Genomic DNA, 17,448 nt, shown 5'->3' with positions numbered 1-17,448 from the left:
TATTGGTCCAGAGTCTGCAAAACAAATTGTACCCAATAAACATCTGCCAGCATCAACATCCAAGGAGCAAAAAAACTTCACCCCAGCTGGGCTGGCACCAGTCTGTGTGGTGTCAGCACAGGAACAGACAGAAAAGTTTAGCAAGCTGCAAGTCCAGGTGTCAGCCCAAAGATTTCCACATCTGTGCCTCATGTGCCTCTGCTCATTAACACAAGTGGAATTACTGCTATTAATTAACCAGAGCTCTCTGTGTTTTGATACCTGCTGTTGACTGCTGCAGGACTACGGTCAAGAATTTAAGTGTGTTTCAAGAATAATCAGGCGTGAGGCTTAATTGGGACCTAGCATATTTCAGCATTATCTGTGGCCTGATGAAGATTTACAGCCTAAAATGTAAGTCTAACAAAGACATTACCAGGCAGGGCATTGCTGGGTACAACGACTGATTAAAGTCTCTGAGCCTGACCTATCTTTATCCCTGTGCAGGGCAGCAGCTGTGGCTGAAACCCATGCAGGAGCAATCACCATCACAGAGCTCAACTGCTGTGGGCTCTGCTCCCTTCCTCTCCTCACCATCGGTGTAGAGTGAAGCCATAAGGCCACCACAGCCCTGAGGACACAGTGCTCCTTTTGCCAGGGCACATTTGTGGGAGTCCCACAATGCAGAATGTTGGTGCCTTTGCTGTAGGGTCTCTCACACCCTACAGCACTGCCATAGGGATTCTCAGGTGGCAACACCTTGGCCATGGGGTGCTTGTGGGGCCTCTCAAATGGCAGAAGCTCAGACGTGGGGACTTTCACAGCGCAGGGGCTTGGCCATAGGGTACATTTGGGGTTTCTCAAATAGCAGGGCCTCAGGTGCAAGTCGCTCACGGGGCCCCTCGCCCCCTGGGACGGGGGTGCTGTAGCTGTGGGACACTTGAAGGGCTTCTCAAATGGTGGCACCTCACCCATGGGGCCCTTGTGGGGCCACCCAAATGGCGGCGCCTCGCCCGTGGGGCCCGGCACAGCTTCTCGTCGTTTATCCTCAGGGCGGGATACCGCCACCTCAGCCCTGCAGCCTCCCCCCTGCCCAGACCCAGCGTACAGCCTCTCCCGAAGGGACGGAACCGCAACCCCCAGCGCGGCCAGGCAGGGGCAGCCCCTTCCGCCAGCCGTGGCGGCGGCTCCTCCCCCGGGCAGCGGGGAGAGGCGGTGCTTTGGCCCCTCCCGCTGTCGCCGCCACCGTCTCCGCCGCCCGGGCCGCTTCCTACGCTGCTCAGCCCTGCCTTGCCCTGCCCTGCCCTGCCCTCCGCAGGGGGGAGCGACGTGTCGCTGCGGAGGCGCCGGCGCCGCGCTAGGCCGCGCCGCCCGCCCGGCGCCGCAGGTAGGCAGCGGGGAGCTCCCCGGCCGGCCTCCCGCCGCTAGGCCGCCGGCGCAGGTGCCTGCCCATCTCCGTCTGCGGCCCGGGGGTTTCCCCGAAGAGCGGCCGGGAAAGTTAAATTCTCCCGAGTGCCCTTTGTTTTTGCGGCCGGGCCTTCCGAGGGGCGAGGGACGGTAGGCGGCCTGGGGCCGTGCGGGGAGAGGAGGGCGTGAGGGAAGGAAGGGGCGCCAACTTCGAGGCGCGGAGGGTGCCGCCCGGTTCTCCCCGCTTCGTGCACCTTTTGCGTTTTGTATTTCCGTGGTAAACCCCTATCCTCTCCCTCCTCCCCCTCTCTCCTTCGGTGGGAAGCGGGCGGTGTCTGAATTCGGTTCCCGGCTCCGGCAGGGAGGCGAGTGTGTGGAAGTGCCCGCCGTACGCCGGCCTTCCCTGGGCCGCCCTGAGCGCTGCCGTCGCGGCCCTCTCTCATGTGGGCTTTCTCCTGCAGGTCACCGACGCGCAGTGCTCCGAGGCCGGGAGGTTTTTTTTCCGTAGAATGCGACGGGGAGAGATATGACGACGGCCTCCCTGAGATACTCCCGGCGTGTTCTCGCTGAGGTACGGCCGAGGCTGCACCCGGCCATGCCCCGCTCGTCGGGCACGGTTCTTATAGGGAGTCGGTGCTGCCATCGGGAAGTAACGTTGGGAGCAAGCGTTTAGGGTTTTTCTCTGTAATGCTGGCATATGACACCTGAGTTAAAGGCAACTGGGCTGTGCTGAGTGCTAAAGGATTTGCTGGTTCCAAAGACTGTTTAGGATTTTGATGTTTCCTGGCTTTATAGATGTCTTTTCTTACCTTTCCTCATTGTAAGTTTTCAAACGCAGTATGTCCGGTTGGGAGAAATAAATACCCATATGTGCTTGTGAAATATCTGCACAATCAACAGAAAGATAACTTTCCTTCTCTTTTATGGCTCAGTTTTGGCTTTAGAATTTTGTTGAATATCCTTTCCTTCTCTGCTTTTCGTTTATCTTCTTACATAGTTAGGATTTACGTTTATCGCTGTCAAGTGATTCCAAACACATACAGTGCCTATTTTAAAGCTGATCAGAGTATTTATTTTACTACAGATTTGCCTATATGTTTTTGACAGTTCTAAAGCATGGGAGGTGTGTTGACTTTGCTGTACCCTTTCTGTATACTATCTATTGGAGTCTTGAGTGAGAAGAAGTCCTGTGGAATTCTGTACAGCTCTGGCCCTGTGAAATCTCGGCTGCTTTGCAACCCTGTGAAAAAATGCTCTTGGTAAAAAACTTGACTGCAGTATGCTAACTGTTGTAGTGGCTGCAGTAGTTGCTACTTTGGCCTAAAAGGTAGTGTGATTCTTCCCCAAACTGTAGTATAGACAAAAACTATAGATTTCTTGAAATCCTCTGAGCATAGGATGGTGCTTCTGTTGGAAGGAAAACAATGCCAAAAATGAATTGATGGGAGATCCATGGCTGTCTGAGCAAAAGGTGCTGTGCATTGTGTGTCAGCCTTACTAGTGAGGTGTGAAGGCATGGTGATAAGCAGTTCTACTTCTCCCATGCCATTTGTCACTAAAAGGATCTGTGTGTCTGGGTGTCTGTGTCTTCAGTACTGACTTTCTCTGTAGTAGGAGGCTGGTGCATATGTGGGGGAATTTCACCTTCCTGTTGAGAGCACAGATGTTATGGGACAAGAAGGGGACACATTTCAAAAATTGAGCAAGTCAGGAGCTGTTAGAGAGAGTGGGGAAAGCAGACCTCAGACCTCACACTTTGGCAGTTTGAGTTGGAAGAAGTTGGGAAATGGGGGTATCAGTTCTTCTTTTGGGGCAGCAACTCTGTGTGGAAGCCACTTCTGTTTTCTTCAGACTTGTGGAGAAATGAGGAGCTGCCAGTTTCTCAAGAAGAGTAAAGGGCTACAAACATCATCCTTCCAGTTGGGAGACTCAGTTTCATTTAGTTTGTTTCTTTCTTCTTGATCTTTTCTATTTTATTTTGTTTATTCCCTGTTTTATTTTATGAATATAGCACAAAGAGAAAGAGGGTGATCACGAATGGATGTTTTTCATATATATTTCTAGAACCTCATATGATTAAGTCCAAAGAAATACTTACCAGCACATCTAAGATTTGTCTTCACCCTCTTTTTAACTTTTTGCACCTACCTTACCTAGGTTTTAAAAGGTGATCTGAGTATTCTTCTCAAAAGTTCAAGGGTCCTTAGTGTATTTTCCTCATATTGAGAAAATGGCAGGTCCATCTACAGATCAGATGTTCCAAAACGCATATCCTTGGACAGAAAAAAGGCCAGGTGTTTCAACTATTAATCCAGTTCATAAAAAAAGGAGCAGTTTTGAATGTGTGTGTGTTTAAGTGGGTTATTAGAATTGAAGCAGTGTATCTGGTGCTTTATGGCAGAGAGTTCCCCCATTAATTTTACACAGGTGCTGTAAGCAGCAGTGCAAGACTTTTTTTTTTTTTTTTTTTTCCATTCTGAATGTAACAACCATACTGGGGCGGGTTTTTTGGGTTTTTTGTGTTTAGAGAAATATTTATTTTTCTTGTAAGTGGAAGATACTTGAGGGATGAGAAGGAAGCAGTGCAAAAAGAGGTGATCTGTTTCATTTGATCTTCAGCTGTGCAGCCATTAACATACAAGAACTATCAACAGGCGTGGGTGGCACACAGGGGTGCTCACCAAGGTAAAGGTTGGATGATCTTGTTTGCTGAGTACTTGCCCTACAGAGTAACTTACTGCCTCCTAGTAGACTGACAGTCTATGTCAAGACTGCTCTATGAGGTGTGCTGTGCCTACCTTTGGATGATCCCTGATCTCAGCTTTTTGCATAATGTCAAAACTATTAAATATTTCTTTTGGCACTTCTGTAGCTACTTGCAATTATTCCGGGCCTTGGCAAGGCTTTGGAAAAAAAAAAAACCCATTGTAAAAAATCCCATTTTTAGAAAATTAGTTTTAGATTAATAAATTGAGCCTAACCCTGCTGAAGATAGGAAGTGGAGATCCTGCCCAGGGAAACTTGATATTGATACAAATTGCCCCAAGCTCATACTGAGCTCCTTTCATTAAGTCAGGACCTTACTGTTAGAATTTTTGCTCTGGCTGGTGCAGTTCTTCTGCCTTTCCTCAAAATGTCACTGCTCTGCAGTCTCTGCCTTTGAAAGACTTCTATCTGGAATGTCTGCCAGGGTTCCTTGATCCTTGTTCAGCTGCATGTACATCTGCGGATCTATATGAGATGCTCATATTTCAGCATTTTCCAAGGGGGCAATTCACACTGTAATGCTGATGCCTGAAAAAAAAGAGTGCAAAAGAAATTTCTCTCATCTTGTGTGATAGTGTGGACAACAAACCACAAGGCCTTTTCTTTTCTGATGCATGTTTTTACTGCTTTGTTAATTATTTCTGAATGATTTGACCACCCCTGGCGTGGAAGAACTTGATGCATGATGAGCATCATTAAGGTCTGTTCCTCCAACATAGGTAAGCTGCCTTCTGATTTCAAATTAGTGTTCAGCATGGGGAAGTTAGGTTTCTGGAATACTTGAATAAAAGTAAAATACTACTTTTAAGATAGCTTGTCTGTAGGGAGATAAACAACTTTCCTGTTTCTGACAATATTTACACTTGTGTAATAACTTTTGCATGCATGCATTCGAATAACAACATGTTATTCAGTGACAGTGCTCTTTGGGGTAATTTGTATCAGAGGATCTTATTATTGTGTCAAAGATGGGAAGCTCAACTGCAGGTTTGTGGTTTGGTTGGTTTGGTTGTTTTTTTAAATCTACTGTTCAGGTGGCTGCAGCTGGGGAGGTCAAAAGAAGCTGGTACAAAATATAGTAGTGTGAAAGTCAGATGCTGTTTTACCCTGGTCTTGTAGTCTACCCACTGTGTTTTTCATTGGGGTGCAGCTGTCCTGTTCTTTCCTTGTAGTCAGATTACTTTTTTTTTTCTTGCCTGTTGCCCTGATTGAGGAAAGAATTTTGAGATGGCATTATGAAAAATGATTTAAGGGTAGGGTGGTGGCATTGCTCCTTAAGCTATTTAAACACTCTTGCTTTTCTACATACCTCATTTATGCAGTTTGCTGAGAAAGTAGCACTGTTAGGCTCAGCTCAGAGCTGTCCAAGGAACTACAGAATATGCTGGATCATATCAGTACCTGTGACTAACTAAGCAGGGGCAATGAAAAGTTCACATAACTTGTGCATAGCCTCCTTGTTGCTTTCATCCCAGCAAGGCTAATCTGTATGGTCATCACTCTAACTTTGAGGGGAATGTTCACTCTCAGTGTGGGAAAATGAGTTGTGGGATACTATTAAAAGATGTGTGAAATGTACAAAAATACATGTGTGTGTCTGAACATAAATAAAAGTTTGTTTAGGCTTTCAGAAAGGCTGGGCTGACTCATGCTCCTCTTCAAGTTGTGTAAGGAGGTCTGATGATGTTGGAGTGTGCACCAAATGTAGATGGCTTGCTGTGGGGACTAGTCACAGCTGTCCTCTGACTCTTAGCTGTGTCATCCCCCTGACAAGTGTGGAAATAGGTGTTCAGCAGGAGCTTAGGTTAGCTGAACAGCTTCTGCAGCCTTAACCTCATTTTCTGAAACTGGTTAAATGTTCCTGCTGAAAGCTGACCTTCCTGGCTCCCACGCTTAAAGAGGGATGTCTGTCTTCAGGCACAGGGACAAGCATAGAAATTTCAGCCTGAGGAATTAGCTGGTTGAAAGAAATTGAAAGCTTGTGTTAGTTCAGGCTGGTTCACATTGTCTTACAAAGGTGGTGTTTACTTTGGTCATACCATGGTTTCCTTGTTGGAGGGTTAAATCCTGTTGAGTTAGCAAAAAGAACTGCATAGCAATAGAGTGGGAAACCTAAACTTTTGAGGACAGAGTAAATATATTAGACCAGTAACAGGCATGTTGTTGGCTGTTGAGGAATTGCTTGTTCATTTTTCTCTTTTGTGTTTCAGGTATCCTTTTCCTTACTAAGTATCTCCAGCATTTGTTACTTCTAGAAATGGTGAAATATTTTGCTTTAGAGGCACTTGTGAGTGGCTTCTGATAGTTTTCTATTCCAAAGAGTCTTTGATAACCAGAACAGGACTTTAAAATATTTTTATTTCCTTCTATTGCTGCCAGACAAGGCCATGAAAAGCAGGAGAGACTTTAGCTTGCAGTACTTGTTCACAGAGAAACTTCTCACCTTACTTTTGGGATGCACAGTGTACCTCTTGAGAAGTACTGGTGTCCAAGTGTGGCTCATCATTGACAGTGGGGAATACTTAAAGGAAAATTTGCTGAGTGTTGTGTGGGCAGGTGGAAGCTTAGTGCTTCTCAGATGTCACTTATTTTTTAAGCCAAAATCCAGGTTGGAGAACAGATTCTGTGAATTGTATGAAGGGTGGGAGTTCATAAGATCCATGTTCCTGGGTTCACCTTGCAGTACCATGTAACTTAAAATACTGCCAATTTAAGTTGAAGGTATTACTCGTAGTTTGTAGATTTGTTTTCATTTGGGAGGGAGAAAACGGAGGAAGGAGAAATACAAATTTGTTTAAAGCATAAATTGAGGAACCTTCAGGCACCTTTCAGGGATTATACTGGCTTCATAAATTGTAGTTTGTATTGTTAATACAAATTACAGCTTTACAAACCAAACTGCACACATGAAAATTCCCAGTAAAAATTATTAGCTCATGTAAAGCTGTTAACCCCTTAAGTGGGAAGTAGAAAATTGGTTGATAATGTTAGTGGAGATCTGTCCAAAAATGAGGAACTACAAAGTCAATATCCATGAATAGTCAATGTTTAGATTGCAGCCTATCTTACTTTGTGTTTATATAGAGATGATACTGGATGTTTTGGTTGCAAGGACTTCTCATCTGAAAAACAAAGTGTGCAAATACTGCTGAGAATATGGAGAGGCAGTTTCTGAAGAACTTTGTGCACATCTTAATACTAAGAAAAACAAGCACGTGCTCAAGGTTTATAACCATCCTATGCAATTACTTCTGAATAATACACTTCGTTGTTGCTTCTCTAACTGGAAAGCTCAGGTATGAAACTCATGAGTCAGAGGAGTCATCACAGAAGTTGCTTCTTAAAATTCATGTGGTTAATACATTACTAACTGCACAGATACTTCTACTTTGCTGACCCTACAGTATCCAAGCCTGTGGTTATTATGTTTGTCATCACAGTCATTTTATTCCATGCTATATGTCATACAGTTCTGTCATATCAGAGTTGCTAATCATGTTATTGAACAAGGATTTTTTTTTTTAAGAGGAAGCTGTAAGATTGCTGAATATGAAATACTTAATGTGTTCAGACTGTAAGAATACCATGAATTCAAATAATCAAATCTATTTTATTGTTGTGATGGTTGATTTTTTAAAGTTTTTTTTAATGCTTAACTTCAGACATCTTAAGTCATTAAAGTGACAGTGTAATTCCTTGTAATATTTTTAACTAAGGAAATTAATACAGTGTGTACAAAATAGATTTTATATATATTGAAGGCATGTTGCAAATATAACCATAATCCTCAAAGTATTTCCATCATTACTCTTGTATCTAACCCCTGAAGGTTTTTTTTGTGTTAATTCAGTACTCATTGCTAGACAAAATGTCAGTAAATTATGGTGATTACTGGTGAGAACAGAGTTAATCTAACCCAGTTTTAATTGTATGTAATTTAAATATTGATGTCATTAAGTTACACAGTTGCATGTTCTTATTGCTGCACATATGCTCTTCTAAATAGGGAGCTCGGGGGACTCACCATTTCATAATTCATTCTGCACAGCTTGTGCATTTGACTACACTTGCCTGCATTTCATCTGCTTTTAAACTTGAATGAGTTAAAATACTCTGCAGCAGTTTTGTTAAATTTTAACACTGAGTTTCTTTTCTGTGTGTTTAAATCAGCAAATTTATATATTTTTGCAAGTTAAAAAATGTTGATTCAGAAGGCTTGTTATAGATTCATGTGTCTATTAATATATTTAGTAATGTAGCATGCAGAACTGCTGTTGGTGAACGAATGAAACTCCTTTTTCTGTTGTCTGCAAGCTTAGTGTACACAGAAGGGCTCAGGTGTAGGGCAGGATTTTTGTCTTTGTATAGACTTGTCACATATTGCTTTGTAATTTGAGTTCAGGTAATTCTGTGCAGTTGTCTGTCTCTGAAGCTGTACTTACTTGGCTAGTTTAAGGACTGCAGTTTGTGAGGAATATGTGCTTTTGGGCAGTGCAGATGGATTTATTCCTGTGCAAATGGGTCTGCTCATTTAGGTTAATTATCCATAAGGTCCTGACTTATGAGGCTACCAGAATAGCTGTTAACTCTGAATAATTTAGTACAGCATCATATTGCATGTTATTTAAGAAGGCATATGCCTGTGAATCCTTCTGTCTTGTGGAAATCCACTCAATAGTTTGAATGTTACTGCTTGCTTTGATATTTTATTGTATATTTTTGCTCTAGGATTTGTCAGTGTACAAAGGCATTGTGCATATTTTAGGGTAATAAGTAATAAGTAATAAAAATTATCTGTGCAAGTGTAGGTATAGTTTGTTTCTGAAAAGTTGAGGTATTGAATCATAAGAATCATAAAATGGCTTGGGTTGGAAGGGACTTTAGAGATCATCTGCTCCAACCTCCCTCCCATGGGCAGGGATGCCTCTCATCTAGACATGGTTGCTCAAGGCCTCATCCAGCCTGACCTTGAACACTTCCAGGGAAGGAGCATCCACAACTTCTCTGGGCAGTCTGTTCCAGAGTCTCACTACCCTTGTACTAAAGAACGTCTTCCTAAGATCCAGTCTAAGCTTATTCTCTTTCAATTAAAATCCATTTCCACTTGTCCTGTTGCTGAACACTTTAATGAAAAGTCTCTGTCTCTAGCCTTCCTATAGGTACCCTTCAGGTATTGGAAGGCAGCTATAAGGTCCCCTAGAGCCTTCTCCAGGCAGAACAATGTCAGCTCCTTCAGCCTGTCCTTGTAACAGAGGTGCTGCAGCCCCTGGATCATCTTTGTGGCCCTCTTCTGGACTCCTTCCAACAGATCTATGTCCTTCTTATGGTGGGGACACCAGAACTGGACACAGTATTCAAGGTGGGGGTCTCACAAGTGCTGAGTAGAGGGAGAGAATCGCCTCTCTTGATCTGCTGGCTATGGTCCCCTTGATACAACCTAGGATTTGGTTGACCTTCTGAGCTGCACGTATGCACTGCTGGCTCATATTGAGCTTCTCATCAGTTGACACCCCCAAGCCCTTCTTTCCTGGGCTACTCTCAGCCCATCTTTTAATTGTGCCTGGGGTTGGTCCAACCCTTTGGACTAGTCGTCTGTGTTAATTTCTCTTCTAAATTTATTTTAAATCTTACACTGGCAAAGTGCAGTTGTAATTTTCTCTACTGTGATTTATGTAGTTGAGAAAATCGCTATCATACAAGACACCTTCATGCAATACCTTGTTACGGGGAAAGGAAAGAGGCTTAATGAAAGACTTGATAGCAAGGCTACAAGATTTCAGTGCTTTCTACAAACTGCCATTGTTGCACATGCATCTGGATAGAGCAGACCACGTGTCCTATTACAGAGGCTTTTTCAGGAAAAAAATCTGCAAATACAGAACTTTGAAGCAATTCCAAGTGCAGAGAAATTTACTGTATGCCTTTAGGAGAGTTTATAACTTGGCACTGAGTGTGTTTTTTTAAGAATACTAAAATGATCAAATTCTGTTGTTATCATAAGCTAGCTTTTTCACAAAAACACCTCAAAGCATCGGAGACTGATGCTTTGTAGTATTTAAAGAAGGTCTGTCAGATAGCTGGGAAGGCTTTCTCCCCTTTTTGACTACTTCTGGTTTTCCATTTAGAGCAGTCATTCTGTATCTCAACTAGTAAGATTTTGTACTATAAGAAAGGGAATCCTCTCCCAAGAAAACCCAGGAGACAGATTTTTCAATCCTTGTGCATAATTTTTGAAAGGGTTCTGTTCTACTTCCACTCCTTTTAAAAGACACTTCTAAAACCGACAATGACAGCACATTATCCTACTTGTCTTGTAGTGCTGGACAGGAAGGGCAAGAGACAAGTGAACATCAGGAATGGTACCCAATGGACAGAGTTTTGGCCAGAATACATGGTCATTAGTCATTATGGGCTTGATCACTGTGATGTTCAATTATAGCTCTACATATCTTATCTCATCTTCAGAGTTGTTTTGTAGGACATTTCTAGCCTTGTTTAGAAAGTTGAACTTTTTTTTTTCTTTTCCAAATGAGATTTGCTGTAATATATGAGATGCTGTTAGAAGATGACATGGTGACGTACATTCATCTCTTGGTGCCTGCTTCAGTGACTGAAGATAAAATAGGCCTTTCATCTTTTTGTGCTCCTTCACAGGGTAGTAAGTAATTTAGGTGTCCCTGAAGGGTTGGTAGTTAAATGCTAAGATCTTGATAGATGCATTTATTTCTCTTTAAAGGCAAAGATTCAGATTAGTCCCTTTGAACAGGCACTCCTTGAGCTGTACGTAATGGGGATGTTTTAATAAACTCTCAAGTCTTCAATAGTTTTGCAGTTTACTACTGACTCAACTAATACTTTGATCGAAGTGCAGCCTTGCCTAAAGATGGAAAGAACTCATTATGCTGTTAAGCTCTGTAAAATTTTTAATGCTGTTAATTTTCAAATTGGGAACTTAAAATTCAACTGAAAATTAGTGAAACTTCCCTTATTCCAGGGCTATTTGATCTGTGTTTTAATTGTCTGCTCTCTGCAAATACTTCTTATGCTAAAATATAGTTTACTAAGCAGCCATGAAAAGCTGGATTGTCAGTTTTCCTGATTCAAGTGATGAAAGATACCCGTTCTATCCACAGTATATGCTTGTGCTTTCCTAGTATGCTTGTGTTCTTCAGATTCTGATTTGTCTGAAATCTGATTATCTCAGTAACTATAAATCATTAATGATCTATCTGTGGATAGCTGTTTCTGGGCTTGTCTGAGTTCAGAATGTAGACTGCAGACCTCCTCCTTTGGAAAAACACCAGTGCATCTCCTGTTGCTGGGGTCCTAACTTGAAGCACTGCCACAAAAGGAGTGCACAGGATATCTCACCTGCACCTGTGGCCTTTTTCAGTGCAGCACATAATGCACTGTGGTTAAACCCTCCTGAGCATGGCTTGTGTTTGCAGATGCAAAAGGTGATCTGCTCCCTGCAGTCACTGGGGATAGTAGGTAGGTAGGAGGGAAGAGGAGGTGAAAGGCTCTACGTTTGTCTACCTCAGTTTCCAGATTATTCTGTGAGGAAGTTCTACTGTAAATGTGTGCACTATGATGGCAATAGTTAGGGCAATAGAAAAGAAGTGCCTGAGAGACTTTCTTTTTTAAAATACAGTTTTATTGGTGCTGTCTGAAAGTTCAAGTTATGTTCCTAAACCTAGAGGTGTGGGTGGAAACAGGCTATGAGGTTATATTCTGCCTTTCTTCATTTAGAAGAAACTTTCCCCTTTTGCTGTTGAAGTAGGTCAGTTAAAGTGTTGCCATTTAAAAAAATACTACCTAGCTGATGGAGTGTCATTGTTTTGATACAATCTGTGACCAGAACTGTATTAAAACCTTGATATTTACTGTTTCTTATTTAGCTTTTACCAAGTGGTGATTTTATGCAATGGCATCAAGCCACAGTTCTTCACCAGTGCCTCAGTCAAGCAGCAGTGATGCTTTCTTTAAAAAGGAAGTGGATGCCACAAAACGCTTTCGACCTGCACAGTCATTGCCTGATGTGTGTCCCAAAGAACCCACAGGTATTGTTGGTGTTAAAGAGAGTGAAAATGCAGTTAAATTTGCTAATCTGCTTACAATTGTACAGTCAAATTTTCTCATATACCGGGAGTAGTGTACTAAGCCATAGTCTTATTTCAAAGTACGCTGTAATTCTGCTTTATACCACCCATTTTGGAGCAATGGAGAGACTTCCTATTTGCTGCTTGTTTTTAGATGCCCCCATTATAGATGGGATTGTGTGATTTCACATCATAGCTATGATACATACTTAATACTACAGGGAAAAAGTAGGTAAATTCTCTGAGAGCCTGTAAACAGATCTGTCCAGCATACTTGAAATCTTGCTGCAATACTTCTGTGAAACACTCTCTTGCATTGGAAGCAAGAGACCAAGAACTATCTCTAGCATTGTCATACATCTCTAGTTCTATTATAAAACCAGATTTTGTTCACAGTTATAGCTGCTGTGGTATACTAAAGCTTAGTTTGGAATAAGGGGCAGGTGGGGTGGGATGGATCTTACGAATTATGAAATATATTGTTAATTTCAGTGGTAAATCAGATTGTGTTCAGATTGTTTAAAAATAGGTGTGCTGGAAGATTCTTTCTCTAAATGCTAATGTTCTTCAGCTAAATATCTTTAATGAGCGTGAAGACACTGCTATTCAAGACTTGTATTGGTTAATCTGATTGAAGAAATGCAAGTTAAAGTGTTGCAGGAGAATACCATGTCTCTTGCGTAGATACTTCTGATAACACTGTGTAACTGTGAAAACAGGGCTTGCTTATTTAGCAAAAAATACAACTTTACTTAAACTGTCTTGTCTTTTGTGCTTTAGGTGATCCCAGTAATTTATGTGACAGCCCATCTCTAGTTCTGGATCAGCACAGATGGACTATTTATCATTCCAAAGTCAATCTACCAGCAGCACTAAATGATCCTAGGTTAGCAAAAAGGGAATCTGATTTCTTTACAAAAACATGGGGAGTGGACTTTGTGGACACTGAAGTCACGCCTTCATTCTACCTCCCACAGATCACCAAGGAACATTTTGCATCATACCAACAGGAAATCACTCCGGTAAGAACCCAAAATTAGATGCACGTAGTACTAGAGGCCAGGAAGAGATTTGAGATCCTTCTAATTAGAGATTGTTACTCCTTGTAGTCCCTCATACAGTTAGATGGGAATTAATTTGCTCTTCAGTGCTTGTTGTCTTTCCATTAGGCTTTTCTTATTTTATAATCTCGGTATTTGTAGTGTGGCAGTGTCTTTATTTTTTATATATTTGTGTTTCTGAATATCGAGCTTTTCACCAGGGTTTACAGTTCATATTTATTCTTTGTGATTATTAATCATTTTCCTGTAAGGTTGTTTAATGATCGGGTTCTACAGTGCAACAGCATCTTCAGGCTATTGGAACAGATATAAAAAACATGACTATGTGCTGCAAGGATCGGAGATAAAGACTCTTAAAAACTAATTTAAACACTTATATGTGAAGTTTTTAAACTTTAAATAGGCCTATTACCTTGATAATTTCTTTTGTAACAGGAAAGTTTAAGCTACATCTAAGGACACCAGGACCAGTAGGAGACTTCTACAAACTCTTAAAATACAGGTGTCAGTAAGTATGTAGTATTCTTTTTTTTCTTTTTTCTTTTTGTAACTGAAAGAACATGTAGAAGTCTCCCACTGTTTTCTGCTTCCTTGGTTTGTAACTTTCTTTTTTCTTTTTTTGCTGGTACAAAATTGACTACAGAAAGTGTTACTTGTGTAAATCATAGGTAAAGTATATGAAAGTGCATTGTCTGTGATGGAATTCTTGCCGTTAGTTCACGCATTCAACACTTAAGAGCTTATCCATTAAAATTGGCTTGTAATTAAGTGACTGCTAAATGAATGAAGAGGTAGCTGACCTCCGATGTAGCTTCTAGGAGAGATCTAGCAAACATTGGTGTTCTTCAGAAATACAGTTTTTTAGCACTATTGTCTCTGGTTGTCTAGATAAAATTAGAAGATAAAATTTGGAGCTCCACATGATGAAACAATGTGGTTCCAGCAACAAAATAATTAGTATCATGTGGAAGCAATTTCTACTTTGATCCAGTTTAATTTAGCTATGAAAAAAGCATTCATTTTATGTTAGCATGATTTCTGGATTAGGTAGCAAATAAATGTTTGGATGCCTAATTACACTTGATCTGGAGAAGTTATTACAGCTCTTCAATAACTTTTGTCTTCATTTTCTCTTGAGATGTAAAGACCTGTAAAGCTACTGGAAAAAAAAAACAAAACTATATATAAACTACAGGTTGAAATTTTTGGTACCTTTAACTTAGACAGACATCATCTGAGCTTTTAAGACTAAAAGTACTGTTGGGAACTTGTCACAATTATTTGGCATAACAGTTAAGTTTCACCAAAAATGTTTTGAATATTCTGTTTCAAATAAAATCATTTGTTGGTTTTGTTTGTTTGTTTGTTTTGTGTGTATTTTTATTTTTAAGTCTCAGAATAATATATTTTCTCTTGCAGAGGGAGAAGGTTCATGACAGATGTGAGAATATTTGTACCTCTAAAGATACCTTTGACAGGACTCTGTTACACACCCACGGTACAGTCAAAACCTTCCTTTAGTCATTGAAAAGTAGTTAATTTTTTATCAATAAATTATAACATTAATGAATGTTGTAACATTGGGATCATCTCTGTTTGCTCAATGTCTTCATGTGCAATAATAGCTGCTGTTGATTTACTTTTAATAATAATTGAAAACCTTGATACAGTTGATTAGAAATGTTCATGACCACAGCTGATATTTTATAGGTCAAAATACTTGTGATACCTGCTCTTAAACTTTTCCTTGGCATGTTTGCATTCGTGGCAGGTCATTATGTCCCTAGCACTGTTAATTCCTTACATTCAATTTATTTAAGATCCAGTGAAACCATTGCACCAAATTTCTGGCTGCTGTTGACTTTGCAATGAATAATGGCAGCACTCAGCCATTCCTGTCTCTCCTCCATGAGGATGAGAATGACTGAGGTGGGAAGTGATATCTCAAGATGGTCTTGTCCAAACCACCTGCTCAAAAAGAGTCACCAATGGGAGGACAGTGTCCAGTTAGGGTTTGAATTTATGCATGGATGGAGGTTACACAGCCTCTCTGGGCAGCCTGCTTCAGTGTTTGATCACCCAGAGTAAAAGTGTTTGTGTTCAGATGGAGTTTTTCACATATCCATTTCTGCCCATTGCCTCTTGCCCTGTCAGTGGCCACCACTGAGAAAAGCCTGCTCTCTCCTTCAGACCCTCTCATGAGATACTTCAAATCATTGATAGGATTCCCCCTGAGCTTTTCCAAGCTGAACAGTCTCAACACTCTCAGCTCTCATTCTCTGAAAAATTGCCCTCATCTCTTAATCATTTTTGTGGCCCTTTGCTGGCCTTGGTCCAGCATGTGCAGGATCTGTCTTGTACTGTGGCTCAGAACAGGCCACACTGCTCCGGGTGCCTCACCAGTGCTGAGTGGAGAGGGAGGAGCCCCTTCCCTCAACCTGCTGGCAATGCTCTGCCTAATGCAACCCAAAATGCTCTGCCCCAAGAGTGACCTGCTGGCTCATGGTCAGTTTATTACCTGCCAGGAGCTTTCCAGCTGGTAGGCCCCTTGTGTACTGGTACTTAGGGTTATTCCTCTCCAAGTGTAGGACTTCGCCTTTTCCTGTGTTGAACTTCATGAAGTTCTACTCTGGACAGTTCTCTGCTTAGTATTTCTCTGATTACTGTTAGCAAAGGCTACCTGGCAAGCTTTTTTTGGTGTCTGCAGCTGTGGCAATGCTGAATGCTAAGATTTTATAGAAGTAGTTCAGCTAATAAGAAACGGGATAAAGGAAGTTGAGGTAAAATGAAAAAGGCAAGCAAATGAAACATTCATAAACCTGGAGCAAACTTCTAATATTTTACTTTATTTTAATCTCTTTTCTAAAAAAAGTTCGCATGGGGGGGTTCATTCACCTGTCACTGCTTCATCAGACTTGTCTAAATCAATGTTGACAGGTAATGCAGCAAGAAGCATTTACTAGTTTGTTCCTTTTAGTCAAGTTCTTTCAGTTGTCTTTCTTCTTCCTTTTCCATGCAAATGGAAGCCCTTCTGTAGAGTTTCTCTGTGACTGGTGTTTTTCTGGAATAGCTGTCCCTTAATGAGTCTGTTCATGGAATATAATGCAAAATAGAAGTTTCTTCTGCTTTGATTTAATGAATTTTGAAAAGAGTCTTCTGTTTCTAAAACAAGAAAATTACTGTCGCTAAAGTACCTGGGAGCTTCTCAGGTAAAAGGGCAGTTCCTAGTAGAAGCATCATTTGGTAAACTGAAACTCTATTTTCTGTAATTTCTTTTCTTAATGTTGCCTGTCTTCCTTTAACTCCAGCCCACAAAACTTGGCCTTTCGCTCCTTAAGAGTGGTCTGTCCAAAGACCGAGGGCAGCAGAATGATTCCTAGGTTGCCTTATTTATTTCAATACAAATTAAGTAAGAGAAAAAACAAATAAGAACCAACCAGGTGAGAGAAATGTTGGAGGCACTGCTGATGTAGCACTTAACCATGTTTGTCAGGGATGAGTAGACTGTCCAGCTAAGCTATGGGCTTGTTGCTTTTAAATTCCCCACCTTTTTTGGCCTCCAGTATGCCCCCTCTTCATAATGCATACTAAGTTAGTGAGAAAAGGGAATTTTGGGAATTTGACTCAAAAGTCTGAATTTGCCTTTTCTTCAAGTTCTGCTGGGTACAATGATGCATTCGTTTTCCAGCCCAGTTCTCTCACCTTCTGCAGTTGTCAGATCAACTTACTTCAAGGAAAGGGCTACTTCTGTGCTGCTTTCTCAGTGTGCTTGAGACTCTGTCCTGAGCCCTTGTTCATCCTTCTTGTCAGCCTTTGTGCATCCATCCTCCAAGTGCTGTGCAGGAGATATGTCTATGATTGCCTTTACATAGGCAGCTTCAATCTGGAGCATTAAGATTGCTGTGTTGTTAGAGGGACTTTTCACTGACCCTTGCCAGTTGATCGGACAGTGCAACGAGGAATGTGAAGTGCTGAGTAGATGGCTTTGTATAACATTTTTGCTGTCAAAACACCTGAGTGCAGGCTCTCTGAGCAAGAGACCTGAACTACGAAGGGCAACAAAGTGTTTCAAAGAATCAGAATGTTACAGGATGGAAGGGACTTCACTTCAGAAGGTCTTCACTGCAACTGCTGTC

At 41.5% G+C, this 17,448-nt stretch overlaps 1 protein-coding gene across 9 annotated transcripts in view; it reads left to right on the top strand.

Annotated features, from left to right (window-relative positions):
• The first annotated feature begins 1,279 nt into the window (after positions 1-1,279).
• The window catches only part of VPS54 (VPS54 subunit of GARP complex), a 50,921-nt gene continuing 34,752 nt past the window's right edge, over positions 1,280-17,448 (top strand). For 2 of the 9 annotated variants that reach the window (XM_030448449.1, XM_030448444.1), the window contains exons 1-5: positions 1,281-1,366; positions 1,848-1,957; positions 12,051-12,212; positions 13,032-13,273; positions 14,732-14,810. In XM_030448449.1, coding sequence (XP_030304309.1) covers positions 12,077-12,212; positions 13,032-13,273; positions 14,732-14,810 — 457 coding nt within the window. In that variant the 5' untranslated portion in view covers positions 1,281-1,366; positions 1,848-1,957; positions 12,051-12,076. Of the gene's footprint in view, positions 1,367-1,419; positions 1,537-1,847; positions 1,958-9,415; positions 9,512-12,050; positions 12,213-13,031; positions 13,274-13,747; positions 13,825-14,731; positions 14,811-17,448 lie in introns of those variants that run through there. The other 7 variants (XM_030448450.1, XM_030448448.1, XM_030448445.1 and 4 more) reach the window with 7 other exon arrangements.

The sequence above is a fragment of the Calypte anna genome, chromosome 3, assembly GCF_003957555.1.
Source record: "Calypte anna isolate BGI_N300 chromosome 3, bCalAnn1_v1.p, whole genome shotgun sequence".
Lineage (NCBI taxonomy): Eukaryota > Metazoa > Chordata > Aves > Apodiformes > Trochilidae > Calypte > Calypte anna.
Note: the sequence above shows the minus strand (reverse complement) of the source record. Positions and strands in the feature narration are given on the sequence as shown.